Here is a 20868-nt window from a genome sequence, read left to right as displayed (position 1 = left end):
TACTCACTCGCACAGAAAGATACACCGAAATTTAACAAATAAATATTTGAAAATAAACAGGCTAGCCAGGCAGTAGAGACTTAATACTTTTAATCCAAGCAGACAGGAGACAGAGGTAGGCAAATCTCTGTGGGTTTAAGACCAGCATGGCTTTGTTTGTTTGCTTGGTTTTTCCAGACAGGGCTGTCCTAAACTCACTTTGTAGACCAAGCCGGTCTCACAGAGATCTGCCTGCCTTTGCCTCCCTGAGTGCTGGGATTAAAGGTGTGCACCACCACACTCAGCTGGCCAGTCTGGTTTATAGAACAATTTCCAGGCCAGCTAGGGCACACACAGAAACCCTATATCAAACAAACAGACAAAGGATCAAAAAAAGCCATCTCTGCAAGAAAGACATAAATGTAGGATCACAGAAATGGCCTAGTCTGTAAAGCATATGCACACACGCACAGCTACATGCACACACTGACACAAAAATGTAGATATATCACACACACACCCAAAGACAAATGGCCAATATGCAGGTGAAATATACTTAATATTACTAGTCAAGGAAATACAAATCAAAGGCAAATTAAAATGCCTTACTATGCTAAAAACTCAGAATGCATTAATGAGGAACCTTCACAGTGTTGGTGGAAATGTAAAATGGCACAGATACTTTGGAAAACTCAGTGGCAACTTTAAGTACGCTGAGTGAGAAAAGCCAAGCATGGAAGACCACATACTGAGCACAGCAGTGCATGCTGGGCCCAGCTACTCAAGAAATAGATATAGGAAGGTCATTTGAGCTCAGGAATTCAAGACCAACCTAAGCAACACAGTAAGATCTCATCTCAAACAAAACAAAACAAAACAAAACAAAGGGCTAGACAGATGGCTCGGTGGATAAGAGTACTGGGTGCTCTTCCAGAGAAACTGGGTTCAGTTCTCAGCACCCACATGGCAGTTAACAGCAGTCTGCAACTCCAGTTCTAGGGTAGCCAACACCTCTTCTGTCTGTGGCCACTGCGTGCACATGCAGCAAAAACATGCATAGACAAAGAATAAAATATATATATATATTAAATACAAAACAAAATCCCAAAACAAAAGAGATCACACATTACACAATTCCATTTACTTTCAATGTCTGAAATCTATAGATCTATAGGACTAAGAACGGAGAAATTACTGAAGGACATGGGTTTCTTCTTAAAGTGACTAAAATGCATTACCTGTTTTAACAGTTGCATGGATCTAAAAATTATTTAGCTGCACACTTTAAGTAAACATGCCAATTATTCAATTATGCGTCAATGAAGTTGCTACCAAAAAAACCCAAAAAAACCCCAAAAACCCCACAAAGTAAAGCCACTCACTGAAATATGTAAATTAGGATTATCTTAAGAATGGCCTACAGTGGGCTGGGGCAGGGGAGGGCAGGTGGGACTCCCACCGGCCCCACTTGTACAGCCTTGGAAGACTGACTCCTCACCCGTTCACAGCCTGGGCACTAGGCTGATGGAGTAAAGAAGTTCCATAACCAGAACAGGACAAGACTTACTCTGGCTGGACCAACACCAACAAACATCTCCAGAAACTCAGATCCGCTGACGGTGATGAAGGGGACATTGGCTTCTCCAGCTGTGGCCTTAGCTAGCAGCGTCTTCCCAGTACCTGGAGGACCAGTGAGAATGGCGCCCTTCAGACACAGAAAGGAAGATTACATCTAATCAGAATTTTAAAACATAAGCACCACATCAGTATAATTCCAAAAGGGTATCTCTGTCTCTAAATCCTACTGATAAATGGAATATTTACATGACAGCAGGATGTCTTTACAATAGTAAGGATAAGAAAGGGATTGTTAGAGGCAATTTCTAAATAACCTGGTAACAATATGATGTGAAATCTTAAATCCGTCCCTTATAAAGACCTTCAGTGCTTAGCTGTGGGTGACTCAGCAGCAGACTTTGGTGGCGTGCACAGAATGTCCCCAACACTACAAGGTTTGATGGGCTTTTGGAGCTTTGTGGTAGTGGTTGTTTTGTTTTTGTTTTATTTTTAAGCTTTCTCCCTAGTAGTATTTAAAAAAAAAAAAACTTCAAGTTGGCTCCAATAAACTGCTAGATAATAAATACACATACCGGCACTCTCAATTTATAAAATTATTTTGCTCTTTACATGTAAAACTGGGTTTTGAATCCATACAATTTATAACACAAATACTGGCTTTTGTTTTCATGACCATGTACAAGTCAGTAACTGCATCTAACTCAAAGCCCAACTACACTGTTTGAATGAGAAATGCCCCCAGTCTTTGGTATTTGAATACTTGGTCCCCATGTGATGGCACTATCTGGAGCAGATAAGGAGGTGTAGCCCCTCACAGAAGTAACTATGACCTGCAAGTGTTCTTTAAGAATTTAAAGACCTACTCATTGCTGGTGCTCGGTATGGTGGTGTATGCCTTTAACCCCAGGACTCAGGAGGCAGAGGTGGGTGGAAGTCTGTGCGTTCCAGGACAGCCTGGTCTACACAGAGAAACCCTGTCTCAAAAAGCCAGAAACATTAAAAGACCTGCATCATTACTAGTTCGCTCCCTGCTTTGTGCTCTGTGGTTTAAATTGTGAGGCCTCAGCTTCCTGCTCTGTCCACCATGCTCTGATGGACTCTAGTTCTTTGCTATCGTAAGCCCAAATAAACTCTTTATAAACCATCTTGGTCATGGTGTCTTATCATAGCAACAGAATAGTACCCACTTTCCATTAAGTGACCAACTATGAACTGTTCTGTCTTATAAATACGCATTGACTCTACTTTCCAAATATTGTCTGTGGAAAGATGAAAATATGGTCAAAAATGCATTTTCAGGACTGTAATACAGCACTCAAATACTTTTTAAAATGTTTATTTTCATCTGTATAGGTATGATGTGAATGGGCAATAAGTAATAGCAAATTACTTTATCTTGAACATCATTTTGTATCCATATAGAGCAAATATGAAAATCATAGAAATTATTCTTTTTACAAGGCTTTAATCAGCCCAGGTGTGGTGGAGTTTACCTTTAAGCCAACTATGGAAGATAGAGGCAGGTGGATCTCTGTGAGTTTGAGACCAGCCTAGTCCACATACCCTGTCCCAGGCCAACAAGGGCTACACAGTGAGACCTTGTCTACCAAACAAACAAAGATCTTTCTTTTACAAAATATTTTATCTATATTTATGTGTGTGTGTGCACACATGCGCATGCACACATGCAACTACCCATAGAGGCCAGAAGAGGCCATTAGATTCCTTGGACCACTGAGCCATCTCTCCAGGCCCTAAGCATTTCTTTAAAATAAACTTTATTAATGAATTATTTTATCCAGTTATTTAACAGCTAATCCAAGCTAGGCCTTATGGCACAGATCTGTAATCCCAACTCACTGGAAGGCTGATGCAAGAGGACAGCAAATTTAAGGTCTGCCTGGGCCACAGGAAGAGCTCATGGCCAGCCCAGGTAACCTAATGAGACTGCCTCAAAAAATCTATGCAAAAAGAGGGCTGTATCAGGTGCTCAGTGACAGAGTACTTGGCCAGCACGGTCAAGACCCTGGGTTCAATCCACAGGACCTCCACATACAAGCAATTCACTTAACAAATGGCAAGCTGCTACTTTATGCCTAGCAAGGGCTGCAGAGCTGACGTGACACAGGCCCGGCCCTAGCCCAGCAGCTATGAGGAATGTGCTGAAGTGAACACTAGCATTGTCTGTTCAACAATGCCGTGCCAAGACCCGCAGGATCAGGTACGAGCAGACGGCCTGCATCACTCTGTGGAAGAGGAGACTGGGCCACTGTGATATGGTTATGCTATGGGGGAGGGAAGGGTCCTAAATCAGACGGAGGGAGAACAAAGGCAAGTCGAAGAAGGCTTCCATAAGGAGAAAAAACCAAACACTTTAGGAATACACAAAATCCATAAATGAGACACAGAAAACAAGCTGCTGAACTGCATCAGACAGAAACAAAATTCAGAAAGAAGGACAAACAACTGAGCATGTGACAGCTTAGGAAACACACAGCTTGGAGTTAATTCTCTCCAAGTATCTTTTTACCTTTGGGATTTTTGCTCCTAGGTCTTGATATTGCTTTGGGTTTTTCAAGAAATTCACAAATTCCATTATTTCTAGCTTGGCCTCCTCACAGCCGGCTACATCTTTGAACTTCACATCTATCTCATCCTTTAAGACCTTGGCCGTGGTCTCCCCAACACTGAAGAGTCCACCCATTCCCCGGCCGGTCCGACCGATGCCAGCAGGCCCTCTTCTTATGGTGTAGAGCAGAAAAGCGATAATGAGTACTGTGGGCAACATGCTCAGCAGGAAGGAACTAGAGAGACAACACAGAACAGGTCAGCTTGTGAGACGTTTCCTAACTGCTTCAGATATCAGGGCAAACAGGGAAATCTTCAAAACACTAGGATTTAAGAAAAAAAAATCCAGCATTTCAAAATATTCTAGTAACTTATCTGAGGCACAGGAGATTCTCGTCATGTTTAGCTCTCTAAAGTAAAGTCATGGAATAACAAGATCAACTTTGTCTCAACAAATACGGTCCATCTTATTCCTATCTCAATATGCACATGCTAGCTACTACTATTATATTTGAGTTTTTCTTCTTTGCAGTTACTCAGCTAAATGTTTAGCGTCATCTGGGTGCTGGTCTCAGAGCTCCAGTCCTCTTCCTAGGAGGCCTCAACCCCATGAAATGTCCTCACTCAACAGCCAGTCTGGAGGGGACACTTGATGTTTAACGTCTCTGCCCTGAAGCTGCACAGGCCTCACTGTTAACAGACTTCACAGCTTTTTTCCAGCAGAACCTCTCCAATATGGTGCCTGCAAAGATGTCTCAAAGCCTGGGATGTAGTCTATCTTTAGTCTTAATAATCTTTATTCAACATAACTTTTGGGTACAAGCTTGCTTAATTTTTATGTATTTTTAAACAGAAAAATAACCAGGAACAGTCTGGCACTCAGGGAGGCAGAGGCAGGTAGACCACTGTGAGTTTGAGGCCAACATGGTCTACAAAGGAGTCCAGGATAGCCAAGGCCACACAGAAAAACCCTGTCTCTAGAGAAAAAAAAAAGGGGGGGGGTTAGGGGTGCAGGGAAGAACCAGTGGGAAACAATATGCACTGGAAAACAGGTTTATGGAAGAGTGCAATAAAACTTTCTATGGCGTATGAGCAGCCCTAATCTAAAAACATGAGTCTGAGATGTCAGAAAATCTAGTTTTCATTGCCAACATGTTTAAAATATTTAGAATTCTGGAGGAGCGTGAATTCAAGTTTTGGACTAGGGCTGCTCAATCAGTAAATTCTATGCAAACATTCCAAACCCCAAGACACCAGGCATACCACATAAGGGCTGCCCAACTTGTGTGAGTCTGGTCTGTAACACCTGCACCAGCTTATCAAATTAGGCAACCACCTTAAGATCTTTCACAAGAGCATCTGATCAGCCATGTGGCATCACACCAGGAGGTTGAGTCCACAGACCCCAACCCCAGAAGTCTCTAGCTACAAGTAATACCAACAGTGTGATTAACATGATTCTCCTAGGCTGGTTTTTGTTCTTATATACAGTGTCAACCTCACTGCAGAACTGGCTGTCTCATAGCAAGATGTACCCTCTGCATCTAATAAAGATGACCCAAGCACTGGATTACAGGTATGCACACCATGACAGACCACACTGATGCTGGGTGAAGGGCCTACTAAAAACCTACATCCTCGCCCATAGACCCTCAACACAGGAATATGTTCCCAAACTATATGGAGTTATTCAGATAAATCCTAAAAAAGTAGTTTTGAAGAGAGAAAAAGGATTTCTTTTTTTTCCTTTAAGGGTATGAATGTGTGTGTGTGTGTGTGTGTGTGTGTGTGTGTGTGTGTGTGTGTGTGTGTCTGTGCACCATGTACATGCCTCTTGCTCATAAGGCCAAAAGTGAGCATTGGATAGTTGTGAGCCAATATGTAGTGCTGGGAATTGAATCCAGGTCCTCTGGAAGAGCAGCTAGCACTCTTACCCACTGAGCCATCCCTTCAGCCTGGAAGAATTTCTTAAATCCTGGAAACCTATCCACTATAAAGGTAAGTGGCAGCTAAAGGCAGGATGCTACTGTTCCACATAGGGCTAGTCATGCAAAACCTATATAAAGACAGCACACTGGACTTTAAAGCTATAAATCCTGCTTAATCAAGAGAAACAGGGGCTGGAGAGATTGCTCAGTGGTTAACAGCACCATCTGTTCTTCCAGAGGTCCTGAGTTCAATTCCCAGCAACCACATGGTGGATCACAACCATCTATCATGAGATCTGGTGCCCTCTTCTGGTGTGCAGGTGTACAAGCAGGCAGAGCACTGTGTATGTAACAAATAAATAAATCTTGGGGGGGGGGAGGAGATGGGGAAACTTCATGTGCAAAAACTAAATTACTAATGATTTATTTTTCAATTTGGCCAAACAGAGCAAGGCCTGTTTAAGACTTTAATGGAGAGATGGCTCAGCAGTTAAGAGTACTAGCCGCCCTTCCAAGGTCCTGAGTTCAACTTCTAGCAACCATATGGTGATGGTTTACAACCATTTATAATGGGACCTGATGCCTTCTTCTGGTGTGCAGGTAGGTAACATACAGACAAAGCACTCAGAAATACATGAACAGATAAACCTTATAAATAAAAAGACATGGTGACCCATAGACACAAACCATGTGTAGTACAGTAAATAGTACTCAAGTCTGTTTTCTTCTTATTATCTATTTATTTTTCCATCTTTTTGAGACAGGGTCTTTCTATGTACCCAAGCTGGCCTCAGACTCCTGGCAATCTTCTGGCTTCAGTCTCCCACGGGCTAGAACTATAGGTATGTGCACCATATCTAACACAAATTTTGTACTTAATATGACTTCTTACCCGTCACTTTCAGCAATGTAGACCACAGGTACCCGGTTCTCCCCTTCTATGCCCAATTCTTGCTGCAAAGTCTCCAGATTCCGTTCAAAAGTGTCTACACTGCCAATATTAAACCAGACGTACTGCTATAAAAAACAAAAACAAACAAATACCCTGAGAATGAAAAGCAAACAAAAATTTGAATTTTCTAAAACATTTAACCTGTTAAGAATTTTTCAGGAACACTAAACACTTATAAATAAACAATAACAACAACAACAACAAAAACAAAAAAGCCTGGTTTTAAAGACGTGGTTTTTAATTTGGTGAGAATATGTGGTAATCCTTGGCAAGTAAACACTTCCTTAGCAATATTCCTCACTGGCTTAAAAAATATAAACCCAAGGAACAAAACTGAGATTAGAGATGGTCAGCAGTTAAGAGCACTGGCTGCTCTTATTATAGGGCCCAGGTTCAATTCCCAGCACCCACATATCAGCTAACAACGCATGACTCCAACTCCAGAGGCTCCAATACCCTCTTCTAGGGTCTCAGAGACACTGCATGCACACAGTGCAAAGATATACATGCAGGCAAAACAACCATACACACAAAATAAAAATAAACACTTTTTTTTTTTAAAGAAAAGCATTTAAAAACCTACTTGAAAAAAAAATCCTTTCTGTAGATGAACAAGTACTCTTTTCTTCTTCTTGTCCATTTCTCAGGGGCCTATTTCCAAAGTAAAACCCAGTGTGACACAACAGTAATAGCTCAAGTCTGCTGGGCATACACAGTGAGGCACTGCTTTAAGCCCTTAATGTACACATCAACTAATTTAACCTTGAGAATCTTCCTAAGAAGTAGGATCATGGTGACAGTGATAATTAAAACTTGGCCAGGCCAGGAGTGGTGGCACACACCTTTAATCCCAGCACTCAGGGGGTAGAGGCAGGTGGATCTCTGAGTTCGAGGCTGGCCTGGTCTACAAAGTGAGTTCAGGACAGCCAGGGCTACAAAGAGAAACCCTGTCTTGAAAAACAATAAAACTTGGCCAGAACAAAAGTACCAGAAATGCTATGCTGGACATTACCTAGGACCAGGGAATTTCTTAGAGCCCTAGGGACAAATACCTTGGGGGAACAGGTATTCTACAAGACAGCACGAAAGTGATGACCCCTCAGGAGCCATAAGAAAATGATGCTGAATCCCAGTAAAATCTGAGGCCAAAATCCAAGATGCACAAGTCCCTTCTAGGAAATGGGGCAATATCTGAAAATACTGTATTTTATGTACTTTAATTTTAGATGACTTAAAGTGCTCAATATAATGGCAAATGCTACAGAAGGGGTCTTTTAAGCTTTACTGGTTATGGATAGTAACGGGGAAAAGCCTGTACACATTCAATGCAGCCCAGAATGACCCTGAACTCTTGTATCAAGCACTAGGACTGCAGTGTGCATACCAGACAATTATCCTAAGATTCAGGGCTAGGGTTACAGCTCAGTGGTATAAAGTATTTGCTAAGCACTTATGAAGTTCTAGGTCCAATCTCTAATAACCACAAACAAACCAACTCAACAACCTTGAGATATAAACCTTTACTATGGCATAATGGAGAAATAAAAATAATGTAATGCCATAAATTTTAGAGGCAAATGTTTATGCATGCGAGTCCTAGAAAACAAGGCCCCTCCTCTCCATTATCAACGTTGTCCTCTGGAGACAGTACCAAGGACAGGACAGGGAAAGGTGATCGCCAAAAGTGGGTGCCTAGTGTAGCCAGAAAATAGTTAGGGAACAGCCTGGTGGAAAAGTCTGGCCCTGGCAGAGCACAGTAGGACAGCAGGACACCCAAGAGTAGGATCGGACCAGGGAAGGGCTGACTTCACCTGGGAGCCGCCCTCCCCTCTTCATAATTTCCTCTAAGACACTTCCGCTGGCTCTACATGGAATCCAAACTAAGTGGACCAGAAATACAGGTTGTTTTAAAACCAGCAAAAACAGGTGTAACGGTTTCTGCCTGTACACTTGCAGGGCTGAAGCATGAAGACTGCCGTTGAGTCCAAGGGCAGCCCAGGCTACAGAGTGAGACCCTGTTTCAAAAACTAGGAAAACAAATGGATATCACAAAAAGGTTGAAGAAAAATGAAGAGAAAGAATACTGAGGGGCTGGAGAGACGGCTCAGAAGTTAAGAGCACTGGCTGCTCTTCCAGAGGTCCTGAGTTCAATTCCCAGCAACCACATGGTGGCTCACAACCATCTGTAATGTGATCTGATGCATACTGTATACATAATAAATAAATCTAAAAAAAAAAACCCAAAAAAAACCAATCACAGGTTATTTTGGAATGCTGAAAACCAAGCTCTTAGGTGTAAAACTAAAATGATTACCAACCCAACCCAACACTGAAGCCTTTCCATGCAGCAGACACACACACAACAGCTAGAGTCAATGATGTCACACCTCTGACATACCAGATCCAACAACACAGGCACACACCAGTGATGTCACACCGTTGGCACACCAGATCCCACTGTCCCCAGTGCATATATGTGATGTAATGCAAGGGATGGTTTCCTGTCAGTTCTAAATCTGAAAAATTCACTAACTCACATCAATTAATGGAATTATTTACCCCATCAACTGGCGTTTTTCCTGGTGTAAAGGTCACACGAACAAAACGCTTGTTGACAACTTCTAGTCTGTCCACCTAGAATATCAAAAGGGCAGATGTTTAAATGTAAGTTTTCAGATAACACTTGAAATGTTATTTTATTCTTATTTTTAAAAAGGCATGTAACAGGCTGAGCATGGTGATGCATGCTTTTAATCCCAGCTTTTTAATACCCAGTCTAGATAGCAAGTTCCAGGTCAGCCAGACCTACTACAGGTTTGAGACCCTATATCAGAATAAGGTAGAGGGGGTGGGGAGTAGATGAGAGTTTTACATTATTACTACTGCTCTTATTTCATACGTGAGATAAAAAGAGGAGAGGCGCTGGCACGCCACAGCATGCATATAGAGGCCAGAGGCCCCCTTGGTGCAGGCAGTTCCCTCCCTCCACTTTACATGGGCTCGTTGGATCAAATCCAAGTCATCAGGTGTCACAGCAAATGTTTTAACCACAGAACCATCTTGCCAGCCTGTATCTGATTCCTAGTGACATCCTTTCCTCCTCACTTCTAATAATACTCTTAAAATACCACAGCTGAAGGGCAGTGACAGCAGGACTCCCTTAAAGCATGCTCATCTCTCATGATCTACTTTTGGTAAGTCTTCAAAATAACAATGACAAACTGAAAGTAAGGGTGTTCCAGAGAAACTGGAGCAAAGCGAGTAACGGCTCCGTCTAGGAAGGAATGGCTGAAAGTGCCATCTGCTCAAACTGTTTGGGAATTCAAGGTCAGCATGCCTCCTCTCAAAAAAAAAAAATTAAAAATAAGAAAAACACAATGTAAATGAGCATGGCCGACATGTCCAAACTCTGGAATACAATCATCCTAACAAGTCACACAATAGGAGGAGCTCAGACAAGCACTAAAGGCAGAGTCTATACAAAGAAATTATGACAAGATTTAGAGAAAGAAATTCAAACATAAGAAACATCTAGAACTCCAAACACGCACAGAAACTCTATAACATATTATTGTCAAAAGTTAAAACTACAAAGCAAAAACTAAATTAACAACAACAATAATAATAAAAACCCAAACTACAAAGCCAAGAAACAAGAGTAAAAAGCAGTACAGGAAAAAATGCCAAATCACCTACAAAAGCAAAGCATGAGAATAATGTCAGATCTCTTTCATCTGCCACCCTAAAAGCCAGAAAAGCATGGAATGGCATTTTCTAGCAAAGCTTATATCCTACAAAGTTACTCTGTAAAACTGACAAAGAAATAAGGACATTTCAAGACAAGCACTAATGAAGGCAGTTCATGACCAACAAACTGGCACTGCAAAAGATATTTATGGGAACATTACATAAAGAAGAGGAAGAAAGTAAATATAATCACAGGGGCGCAGGAAGATTGCAATTTGGAACAGTAATGGCTCAACAGGGTTGAAACAAGGGAAGCATCTACCATGTCCTCTGCAGTGTCAGCAAACCCTTAACACTAAAGAGAAAAAGTAAAGAGCAAATATTCTGGCCAGATAAAACATCCAACAAAAATCACAGCAATTTAGTAAGCATCTCTCTATAGTAAAATATACATGCATGGCCTGAATTCATCAGTTCAGGCTGGGGCTGAAGACACAGCTTGGTGGCTAAGAGCACTCACTGCTCTTGCACAGAACCCAGGCTAAATTCCCAGCACCCACATGAGGTGGTTCACAGCCTTACAACTCCAGTTCCAGGGAATTCAATACCCTCTGATCTCTGTGGGCATTGGCAAGCACATGGTACATAAAGCACACAGGGACATACAAATATATATAAATTTAAAAAGTAAGCTGGGCGTGGTAGCGCATGTCTTTAATCCCAGCACTCAGGAGGCAGAGGCAGGCAGATCACTGAGTGTTCAAGGCCAACCTGGTCTACAAAGCGAGTCTAGGACAGCCAAGGCTACACAGAGAAACCCTGTCTTGGAAAGCAAACAAACAAAAAAGAAAGAAAAGTAAATTAAAAAAAAAAAAAAAGACAGACTGACTAGCTGACTGGATTAAAAAACTGACTGAAGGCCAGGCATGGTGGTGCTCACCTGTAATCCTAGCACTAGGGAGGCTGAGGCAGGCGGATTGCTGGGAGTCCAAGGCCAGCCTGGTCTACAGAGCAAGTCCAGAACAGCCAAGGCTACATGGAGAAACCCTGTCTCAAAAAAACAAAAACAAAAACAAGAATGAAATGAGGTCATGACTGCTCCAAGGTGTAGCTGAGGAGAAGGTTTTTATTGTAGATAGGAAGGAGGGTACAGCCAGAGGCTTCTGGAAGAGTCTAGAGCAAGGAGAGAAAGTAGTGGACTAAACCAGGCCATGAGAGGAGAGAGAGGGAAAAAAAGGAGAGTAGGAGAGCACCTACACAGGTCCAAGACAGGCAGGTCCCAGTGCTGGGAGGGGAAGCAGACACAAGCTCCCATCCCTAACTAAGAAGCTACCTCCAAACAACAAGAACTTACAAAGGAGAAATTAGTTTTCTCTAATAGTCTCACAGGATATATAAACTTCACTTAGGGGTAGGCCCCATGCCCAGTAGCAGAGCGCCAACAAAAGCAAACTCAGTGCTGGCTTGTAGATTTTTTTTTATCTCATTTGGTTTTGTTTGGGAATTTTTTTTTATCTTCTTGGTCTTTTGTAGATTCTGAATATGTAGCCTTGGCTGTCCTGGAACTCGCTTTATAGAGAAGCTGGCCTAGGACTCACAACTATCTGCCTGCCTCTGCCTCCCAGAGCGTGGGGATTAAAGGTGTGTGTCACCACACTTGGCTTGATTTTGTGGTGTTTTATAAGATTTTTTCTCCCAATTATCTCTGATTGGTTAATAAGGAAGTTGAGCAGCCTATAGCTGGGCTAGTGGTCAGGAGGCAGGACTTCCATTCACAGTCAAGGAGATGGAAAGGAGAGGGTGAGAGAGAAGAGGAAAAGAAGGCACTATGAGGAGTTACAGCAGAGGGCACGGCCAGACTGAGATGGCACATGGCTGGGAGGCAGCCAGACTAGCATGACTGGGTTAGAATAAATGAGTATCTGCCCAGTTAGAGAGCTTAAAACTTGTTGAATAAACCCAATAGTTCTCTCTGTTGACTACTTGAGAGGCAGGGGGGGTACTAGAAAAGGCCTCTGCTATTACCTTAATTCAACATGTTTGTATGTTTCTTGTGTTTTGTCATTTTTTAAAAATTATTCTATTTTTGTTTGGTTTTGCCTGCTTGTTTTCTAAAGAGAAAGAAAGAAGACATGGAATTGCATAGGTGAGAAGGTAGGGAGGATCTGCGGGAAGGGAAAGTATAGTCAGACTGCATTATATGAAAAAATCATTTTCAATAAGACAAAACAAAACAAAACAAAACCCAAAATACTGGATATCCATGAACAAAAAAATGGAGTTGAACCTTATGTAACTAATGCCTTACTTAACTATATGGAAAATTAACTGAAATCAAAGACCTAAGACTATTTTAACTATCAGAAGAAAATAAAGCACAAAACTTTCATAACACTGGATTCGTCAACAATTCTTATAATCCCAGGTACAGGAAACAAAAGAAACATGAAATTTAAGAATAGGGAGCCAGGAGGATGGCTCAGTGAATGAAGGTGCTTGGAATGCAAGGCTGACAGGGTTGAGTACAATACTTGGGACCGACATAAAGGCAGGAGGAAGATCCACAAAGCTGTCCTGTGACCTCCACACATATGACATGGCACACACACGCTCCCCCTGGCAAATAATAATACTAAATCTATTTTTAAAAAACCTTCAAGAAAATACTCAATATGCAAACATTTGCTTTGATAGACAAGTGTGGCTAGATAGGTGAGTGCTGGCCTCTGTGCAGTCTAACAGAGCTGCATTTCACCTCCTGAACTCCACACCCCCAAGCCCCCACACTACTTACCACTCCTTTAGACAGGTAGTTATTGACAAAGTCTTTCCACGTGATTTCTCGCCCAGAGCTCTTGAACATGAAGTAAATCATGACTCCACCCCAAAAAAGAGCAGTCCAGAGAAAGTACATTCTAAAATCCTTGTCATCCCATGGAAAGTCACCCTAGACAGAGAGGGACAGTTTCTGTGAGGAAATATGATCTGTGTGCTATATGGGCTCTTCCTGGGGCCACCAACCCGATGTCAAAAGCCTAGAGTTTGAAATCAAACCTTCTGGAACCTGGACCACCAGTGAGAATCTTCTTTCTTGCCACGGCGCTTCCCTCCCCCACCACCTGCACCTCCAGAAGACCGAGGGCCAGATGGTTGTGAGTCTGTCATAAACAGAGAGCAGCATGTCCAGTATGCAGCACATCCACAGGGAAGACTGACTGGCTACACATCAGTTACTGCATAAAAACACTATGAGGAAGACATTAATACAAAGTGGCAACAGCCAAGAGGCTCCAACACCTGCCTTCAATGATCTCAGAAAATACACACAGTAACCCAATAACCCACCCTCCTCCCCAGAAGACTGCTACCATTACACCCATTTTACAAAGGAAAACCTGAGCTTAAGTAACTTGTTGGGTAACGTGTTGCTGTGTGTGTTAAAAAGTATGAGCTGGGATGGGGGTGTAACTCAGCTGGCAGTGTTGGCTAACACCCACGAAACTGAGGGTTCAGCCCCCGGAACAACACAGACCAGGGCATGGTGGCCTCCAGAACCTGAGGTGACCTGTGCGTTACTTAAGCCCTCCTCCCCAAGGATCTGACCCTTTGTAAAGGAGCCCAAATGAATCAATGCAGTCACCTAATTCTGTCACTTCTCTATCTTCCCAGTGACCTACAAGTACCATTCTAATGTCATCATGACCATGAAACAGAGCAGAGCAGGAGATAAGGCCCCGGGTGCCTGGCAACCCCAGTGGCTGCATGACCCACTCACTAAACTACTGCCTGCATAGAGGCAGACAAGACATATGCCAGCTCAGGCCACCTGACAAGGCATAGCATTAAGAAACAAAGTTGGCCCAGTACAAGTTGGGGTGACAGTATCCCTTACTACTCTGAGACAAAGCACACCCAAAGGGCTGTAATATAATGTACATCTATCACAGGTGTGCCTGCTGACTACTGGCCTAGGCCTTTGCTAAATCCTAAGTGCTACCCAGATAACCAACACTGCAACCCAGAGCCTTTTAAAAACAGGAGCTGGCTTGGGAATGTCACTCAACAGTAGACCTGCTTAGAATAGGTGGGAACCAACAACAACAAAAGGACAAAGATCTGACTTACATTTTCCTAAAAGGGATGCCAGCTGCTATCAAATGGCAGAACACTTATGAAATTGGAACAGAAGCTCTGGTACCACAAGACCTGTCCATCTGCCCAGCCTTAAGAAACCTTCTCTAAGTCAATAGACAGAGCTTTCTTAAGGTTTAGAATTTAAATTTTAAGTTTTTAATTTAGAATTTTAAAACACTGCAGAGCCGGGTGTGGTGGCGCACGCCTTTAATCCTAGCACTCAGGAGGCAAAGGCAGGCGATCACTGTGAGTTCAAGGCCAGCCTGGTCTACAAAGCGAGTCCAGGACAGCCAGGGCTACACAGAGAAACCCTGTCTCGAAAAACAAAACAACAACATCAACAACAACAAAAAACCACTGCACTATGAAACTAAAGAGGTGGCCCCATGGCTATAGGGTATTTTGTACTCTTCCAGAGGACCCAAGTTGGTTCCCAGCATCCATGTCACCCCCCATCAGGCAGCTCACAACCAACTATAACCCAACACTGGGGGATCTAAAGGCCTCCTCTCAACTCCACAGGCACCTGCATTCACATGTGCACATACCCATACATATACGTAAATAAATCTTTAGTCGGGTGGTGGTGGTGTGTACCTTGAATTCCAGCACTTGGGAAAAGAGACAGGCAGATCTCTGTGAGTTTAAGGCCAGGCTGGTTTACAGAGCAAGTTCCAGGACAGCCAGACCTACACAGAGAAACCCTAGAGCCACACAGAGAAACCCTGTCTCAAAAAACCAACAACAACAATAATAATAGAGCTGGAGAGATGGCTCAGAGGATAAGAGCACTGTTCTTCCAAAGATCCTGAGTTCAATTCCCAGCCACCACATGGTGGCTCACAACCATCTATAATGAGATCTGGTGTCCTCTTCTGGCATGCAGGCAGAATACTGTATAAATAATAAATTTTTTAAATCTTTTAAAAAATAATAGTAATAATAACAATAATGAAATAAATACATCTGTTAAAAAAAAAAAAGCAGCCAGGCATGGTGGCACATGCCTTTTAAACCCAACACTCGGGAGGCAGAGGCAGGCGGATCGGATTACTGTGAGTTCGAGGACAGTCTGGTCTACAAAGTGAGTCCAGGACAGCCAAGGATACACAGAGAGACCCTGTCTCAAACAAACAAAAACAAAAAACAGCCAGCAATATCCCACAATAAATATAAAGTAAACTGCATTTGTTGGGCTTCTATGACTTTTCTCAATAGCTTAAAATTATGTGCCAGGGACACCTACCAAGTAGTTTTAGTTTGGTCATTCAATATCACTCTAAGATGATTATAAACTACTTCAATGTGTAAAATAACAGGAAATACAAGGAGAGAACCAAGGAATAAAATACAGACCACTGAACTTTGGGTGTTTAGGTGTGTATAACTAGTTACACAGCCAACTTCTGGCTATTCTTGCTCTGCTACAAATATCATAGGAAAATAATAAAATCAATATTTTTTTTTAAACTACCTTTTTTCTCTCCAACAGCTTCCTTAGGTTCACTGGCCGTTTTTCCATTTTTCCCATTAGGAAAGTATTTTTCAAATCCTGTTGGAAAAAATTTTAAAAATATCTTAAAACTTGTTTACGTCAGAGTGTGTGCACATTATTTATAAAGTTGCTGACACACACCATTAGAAATCATAATATTCCTTACATAGAAATACAACAGAGTCTAAATAATATAATTCACAGGTGTCAGCTTCATCACCTGTAAGATTTTCACTTGTGGGTGACATATTTCCCCCGCTACCATCAGACAGAAGCTGAAGTCAGGGTGTAGACACAGCAGACAACAAGCTACTCAACCTATGTACCCACACAGGAAGCCCCTCCTTCCAGGGCACGCCCCTTTAATAAGAGCACACAGCATTAGAGTCAGACTAAGGCACTTACCTTTGGGAGGTCGAGAACAGAATCTTTGATAGGCAGCAATCACATCCCTCAGAAGAGAATTTCTGCTCCCTGTTGTTTGTACTGTAGCATATTGATAAAGCTGCAACATGACATTAAGTAAGAGCATGAGGGCTACTTTACAAAACAGAGGGAAAGGACTTCGTTCCTAACACTGCTGATTCGTGCCGACTCATTCTCAGGTACTTACCTGAAGTTACAAGCCAGTGCTGCTTCTGTGATGACAAAGTCGGGGCTAAATGTCAATGACAATCCTTACACTAGCCAGCTGCTAGAGACACTTGATAGACAGGCTGTCATCCAGACGGAGACTCACGACTACAGGAAAGTCCACTACAGATACATCCCTGCTTTAGCCATGTTACTAAAATGTTGTCTGGGGGCTAGGATGAAGCTCCATGGGAAAGCACACGCTTAGCACACGTAGGCCCTGGGTCTGAACCTGAGCACAACAAAAAGTTGTGAACAGCTATTTGCAGAGGCTGATGATGCTGGAAGGGAGGCTCACTGTATTAGTTATTGCAGCCTACCGTTTTCTCCTTTATGGTCTATGACAAAAATAAAGCAACATCCATCAAGTAAGACACCTCACACACACTGGGTTGTGCTGCCACCAGAAAGACAGGCGTTGGAGAAAATAAGGAGACACAAGCCCTTTCACACTACTGGTGAGATGTAAAATGGCCAAGCCTCTTTGGAACCGTTTGGCAACTTCTCAACATGTTTAATGTGGGGGGAGGGGGCGTGAGACAGTTTAGTGGGAGAAGGTGAAGACACTTGCCACCAAGACTGACAACCTGAGTTCAACTCCCAGAACTCACGTGGTGGAAGGAGAGAACCAACTCCTACAAGTTGTCCTCTGACCTCCACATGAGTGCCATGGCATGTACATGTGTATACATGCACATATACACACACACACACACACACACACACACACACACACACACCAAATAAATGTTAAAATGTAATACCACAGGACCCAGTAATTCAACTCTTTCCCCTCAAAAGAACTGAAAGCATAACTTCAGAAATGCGCACGCACACACACACACACACACACACACACACACACACACACACATTCTCTCACAGCTACGTCATTCATAGTTTACTACCATTTTTACTAAGTGGTAACAATTCAAATGCTCATCAGCTAATAAATGAATAAACAGGAAGTGGTAATTCACTTATCACCTTTAGATTACTTATAATACCTAATACGAGGGAACTGTTCTTTAAGTTTTGGTTAGGCTGTGTCTTCCAGGAACTATATTGTATTTTCCAAGAGGGCAGTTTCTCCAAGTTTAATACTCAAAATCCTAAGGAACAGATGTCAAGGATCAACTGTACAGAAGTGAGGACGGCACAGAAGCAAGGAGATACCGCTTCCTATCAAAATATAGGACAAGTTTCTGCAGCACAGCAGGAACTAGGCACACAAGTTACACGCCACAAATATTTGTCTCCTCAAAATGCCCTATAGGGGGGTTGTCTGGAGAGTTTAATGCCCTCTGGAGGCCGACAATGTAGCCATTGGTGAGGTGATTGCCTAGAACCCACAAAGTCCTGTTTGATGCCCCAACACTACATAGTAACCAGGAATGAGTATCACACCTGTAACTCCAATGCTCAGGCATGAAGATAACATGTTCAAGGTCACCCTAGGCTATATACATCCTGCACAGCAAAGGAATGTTCAGATGTCCCTACCCAGTACCAGAGTCAGTCAGTCTCTCCCCCCCCCCCTCTCTCTCTCTCTCACACACACACACACACACACACACACACACACACAGACACACACAGACACACCCACACCCACACCATGCACACCATTAGCTGTAGCTGTCTGCAACAAGGACTTCCTTGTCTCTGCACTCACTGTGACTCACAGGGACAATAGTCCCACTAAGACCTTTTATATGAGATTCAACCTCACAAGGCAGATCTGAGTCCAATGTCCACTGATTATAAAAGGGGTCATATGAGCAAGGTAAGATGGTCAAACGCTGAACAGATGGCCCACAGCTGGCAGCACACAGTAGAAAAGATGTGGACTCAGAAGTAAACACAAGGATGACAAGCGAGCTTCAAATTAAACGTCACAAGCACAGGTACTTTCAAGCAATCCTCACCAATGGCTTCCATTCTCCTATCTGCCAGCCACTAATGAAAAACACTCAGGGGGCTGGAGAGATGGCTCAGAGGTTAGGAGCACTGACTGCTCTTCCGGAGGTCCTGAGTTCAATTCCCAGCAACCACATGGTGGCTCACAACCATCTATAATGAGATCTGGTTCCCTCTTCTGGCCTGCAGGTGTACAAGCAGATAGAACACTGTATACATAATAATAAATAATAAGCCTTAAAAAGAAAAAGAAAAACACTCAGAAAAGAAAAAAAATTCTATAGGAGTTGATGTGGTTGTGCATAACCATAACCCTTCCACCTAAGAGATGGGAGGCAGATGATGACGAGTTCAAGGCCAACCTCAGCAATGAAGAATGCGTGAGGTCAGTTTGGGTTTTGTTATTGTTTCCTGAGGGGGGAGTTGTCCAGTTGGTTGGTTGGGTTGGGTTGGGTTGGGTTTGGGTTTGGTCGTCATTCCTTGAGGGTATAAAACCTATTTGCTAACCGTTTACATCACATGAGGTATTGAAATAATCTAGAGATGAACAATTAGGAGGACCAGGTGAGAGATTCGAGAGGATAGCCTGGACTACACAGTAAGAGCCCCCCCCCCCATTTCAAAAATCTCCAAACACAACACAAAGAAAAGCACCTAGGAGGGTATGAGTCCTCTGATTTTGTTAAGGGTCCTGGAATCAATCCCGAGGATACTGAAAGGCTGCTGTACTATTTATTACCTCTACTTTCTAAGTTAAGGGGTTGGACTAACAACTAAGGGCCAGTACGTGGTCAAGCCAGGTTCCAGCGACCAATCGCCCTCGTCAACTGCCATGCTATGTCCCTCTGGGTAAAACCTGTGCTGGGCTGACAGATAGCAAGAAGCTGTGTCATGGTCCTGCCAAAACAGCATCACACTTCCATAAAATGTACCAGGGGCCTGTGTGGCCCTACACCAGCAGCGAAGCCTCCTGACAGGCGCTGTTATGCACCAAAATACATAGACCCTACCCTGAAGAGTATATATCCTGACACCAGTGGTATCTGCCGGTGTGTATTCAGGGTGCCAGCAACGGCCCTCCCTATTCAACAGATGGGAAAGGGAGGTTCCACAGGCCTCCCTCTCCCCTCCAGCTCGCCGGTGCAGCCCACTGGTCCGCCGTCTTCCACGAAAGCCAGCGTGACCACCGCATCGAGGAGCAAAGCCGAGGCGGTGACCTTCCCGGGCTCACGCCGCCACTCACGGCAGCGCGGCCCGCCCACCGGGCCCGGGGTCAGGGGAAACACGGCCCGCGGGGACTAAGAGACTCAGGCCGTCACGCGTCCGAGGCCGGTGACCTTGACACCTGCGCCCGAGCCGGAAGGCGACTGGAAGGAGCAGCAGCGACGCGGGGACTCACCGTGCGGAGGCAAGGCCGCCGGCCGGGACCCAGACAGCCGCTGGGCACGAGCAGTGGAGGGAGGCCGCGACGGCAGCCGCCTCGGCCCCACAGCAGCAGGCAGCGGTGAGCCATGGCGGGCCCGGCCCGCTCACGGGCGCGAGCAGGCACGGAGCCAAGGCCGGCGGGCGGCTACCCTCAGCTCCCGTAGCTTATCGGTCCTCCGGGAACTGCGCGCCACCGGCGCAGGAGACCCGCGGCGATACGCGAACCCACGCTCCACACGCGCTCGCCAGGCCCCGCCCCGGCGTGCGGACGTCGACGTGCCCTCTAGGCGGCCGACCACGCCCTCCTGTCGGGAGGGGGTAGGAGCGCGCAAAGCGTGGGAGCCCGGCAGGGGCGGGAGCGGAGGAGAAAAGGGGTGCGGCCGGAGGCGGGGCCAAAAGAATGGGGCCGGGTGGGCGTGGCGGAATAAGGAGCCAGGAGGTGGGTGGGGCGTGGTTGGAGGAAGACTACAGAGTGCTGTGGAGGCGGGGTCAAAGGGGTGGGGCAGGCTTTGGGCGGGGCTGAATTGGCGTTGGGGGAACGCAGAGGGGCGGGGCCGGAGGTGGGGCCA

At 44.2% G+C, this 20868-nt stretch overlaps 1 protein-coding gene across 1 annotated transcript in view; it reads right to left on the bottom strand.

Moving 5' to 3' along the window:
* The window catches only part of AFG3L2 (AFG3 like matrix AAA peptidase subunit 2), a 38462-nt gene extending 17893 nt beyond the window's left edge, over positions 1–20569 (bottom strand). The window contains exons 1-9 of the mRNA XM_084780309.1: positions 20274–20569; positions 16727–16826; positions 16301–16378; positions 13747–13850; positions 13487–13639; positions 9565–9639; positions 6946–7070; positions 4088–4361; positions 1547–1684 (exon numbers count right to left, since the gene is read on the bottom strand). Of these exons, the coding sequence (XP_084636435.1) occupies positions 1547–1684; positions 4088–4361; positions 6946–7070; positions 9565–9639; positions 13487–13639; positions 13747–13850; positions 16301–16378; positions 16727–16826; positions 20274–20387 (1161 nt within the window). The 5' untranslated portion in view covers positions 20388–20569. The remainder of the gene's footprint in view (positions 1–1546; positions 1685–4087; positions 4362–6945; positions 7071–9564; positions 9640–13486; positions 13640–13746; positions 13851–16300; positions 16379–16726; positions 16827–20273) is intronic.
* Between the last annotated feature and the right edge of the window lie 299 nt (positions 20570–20868).

This window comes from Acomys minous (assembly GCF_964271855.1).
Source record: "Acomys minous genome assembly, chromosome: 4".
Lineage (NCBI taxonomy): Eukaryota > Metazoa > Chordata > Mammalia > Rodentia > Muridae > Acomys > Acomys minous.
Note: the sequence above shows the minus strand (reverse complement) of the source record. Positions and strands in the feature narration are given on the sequence as shown.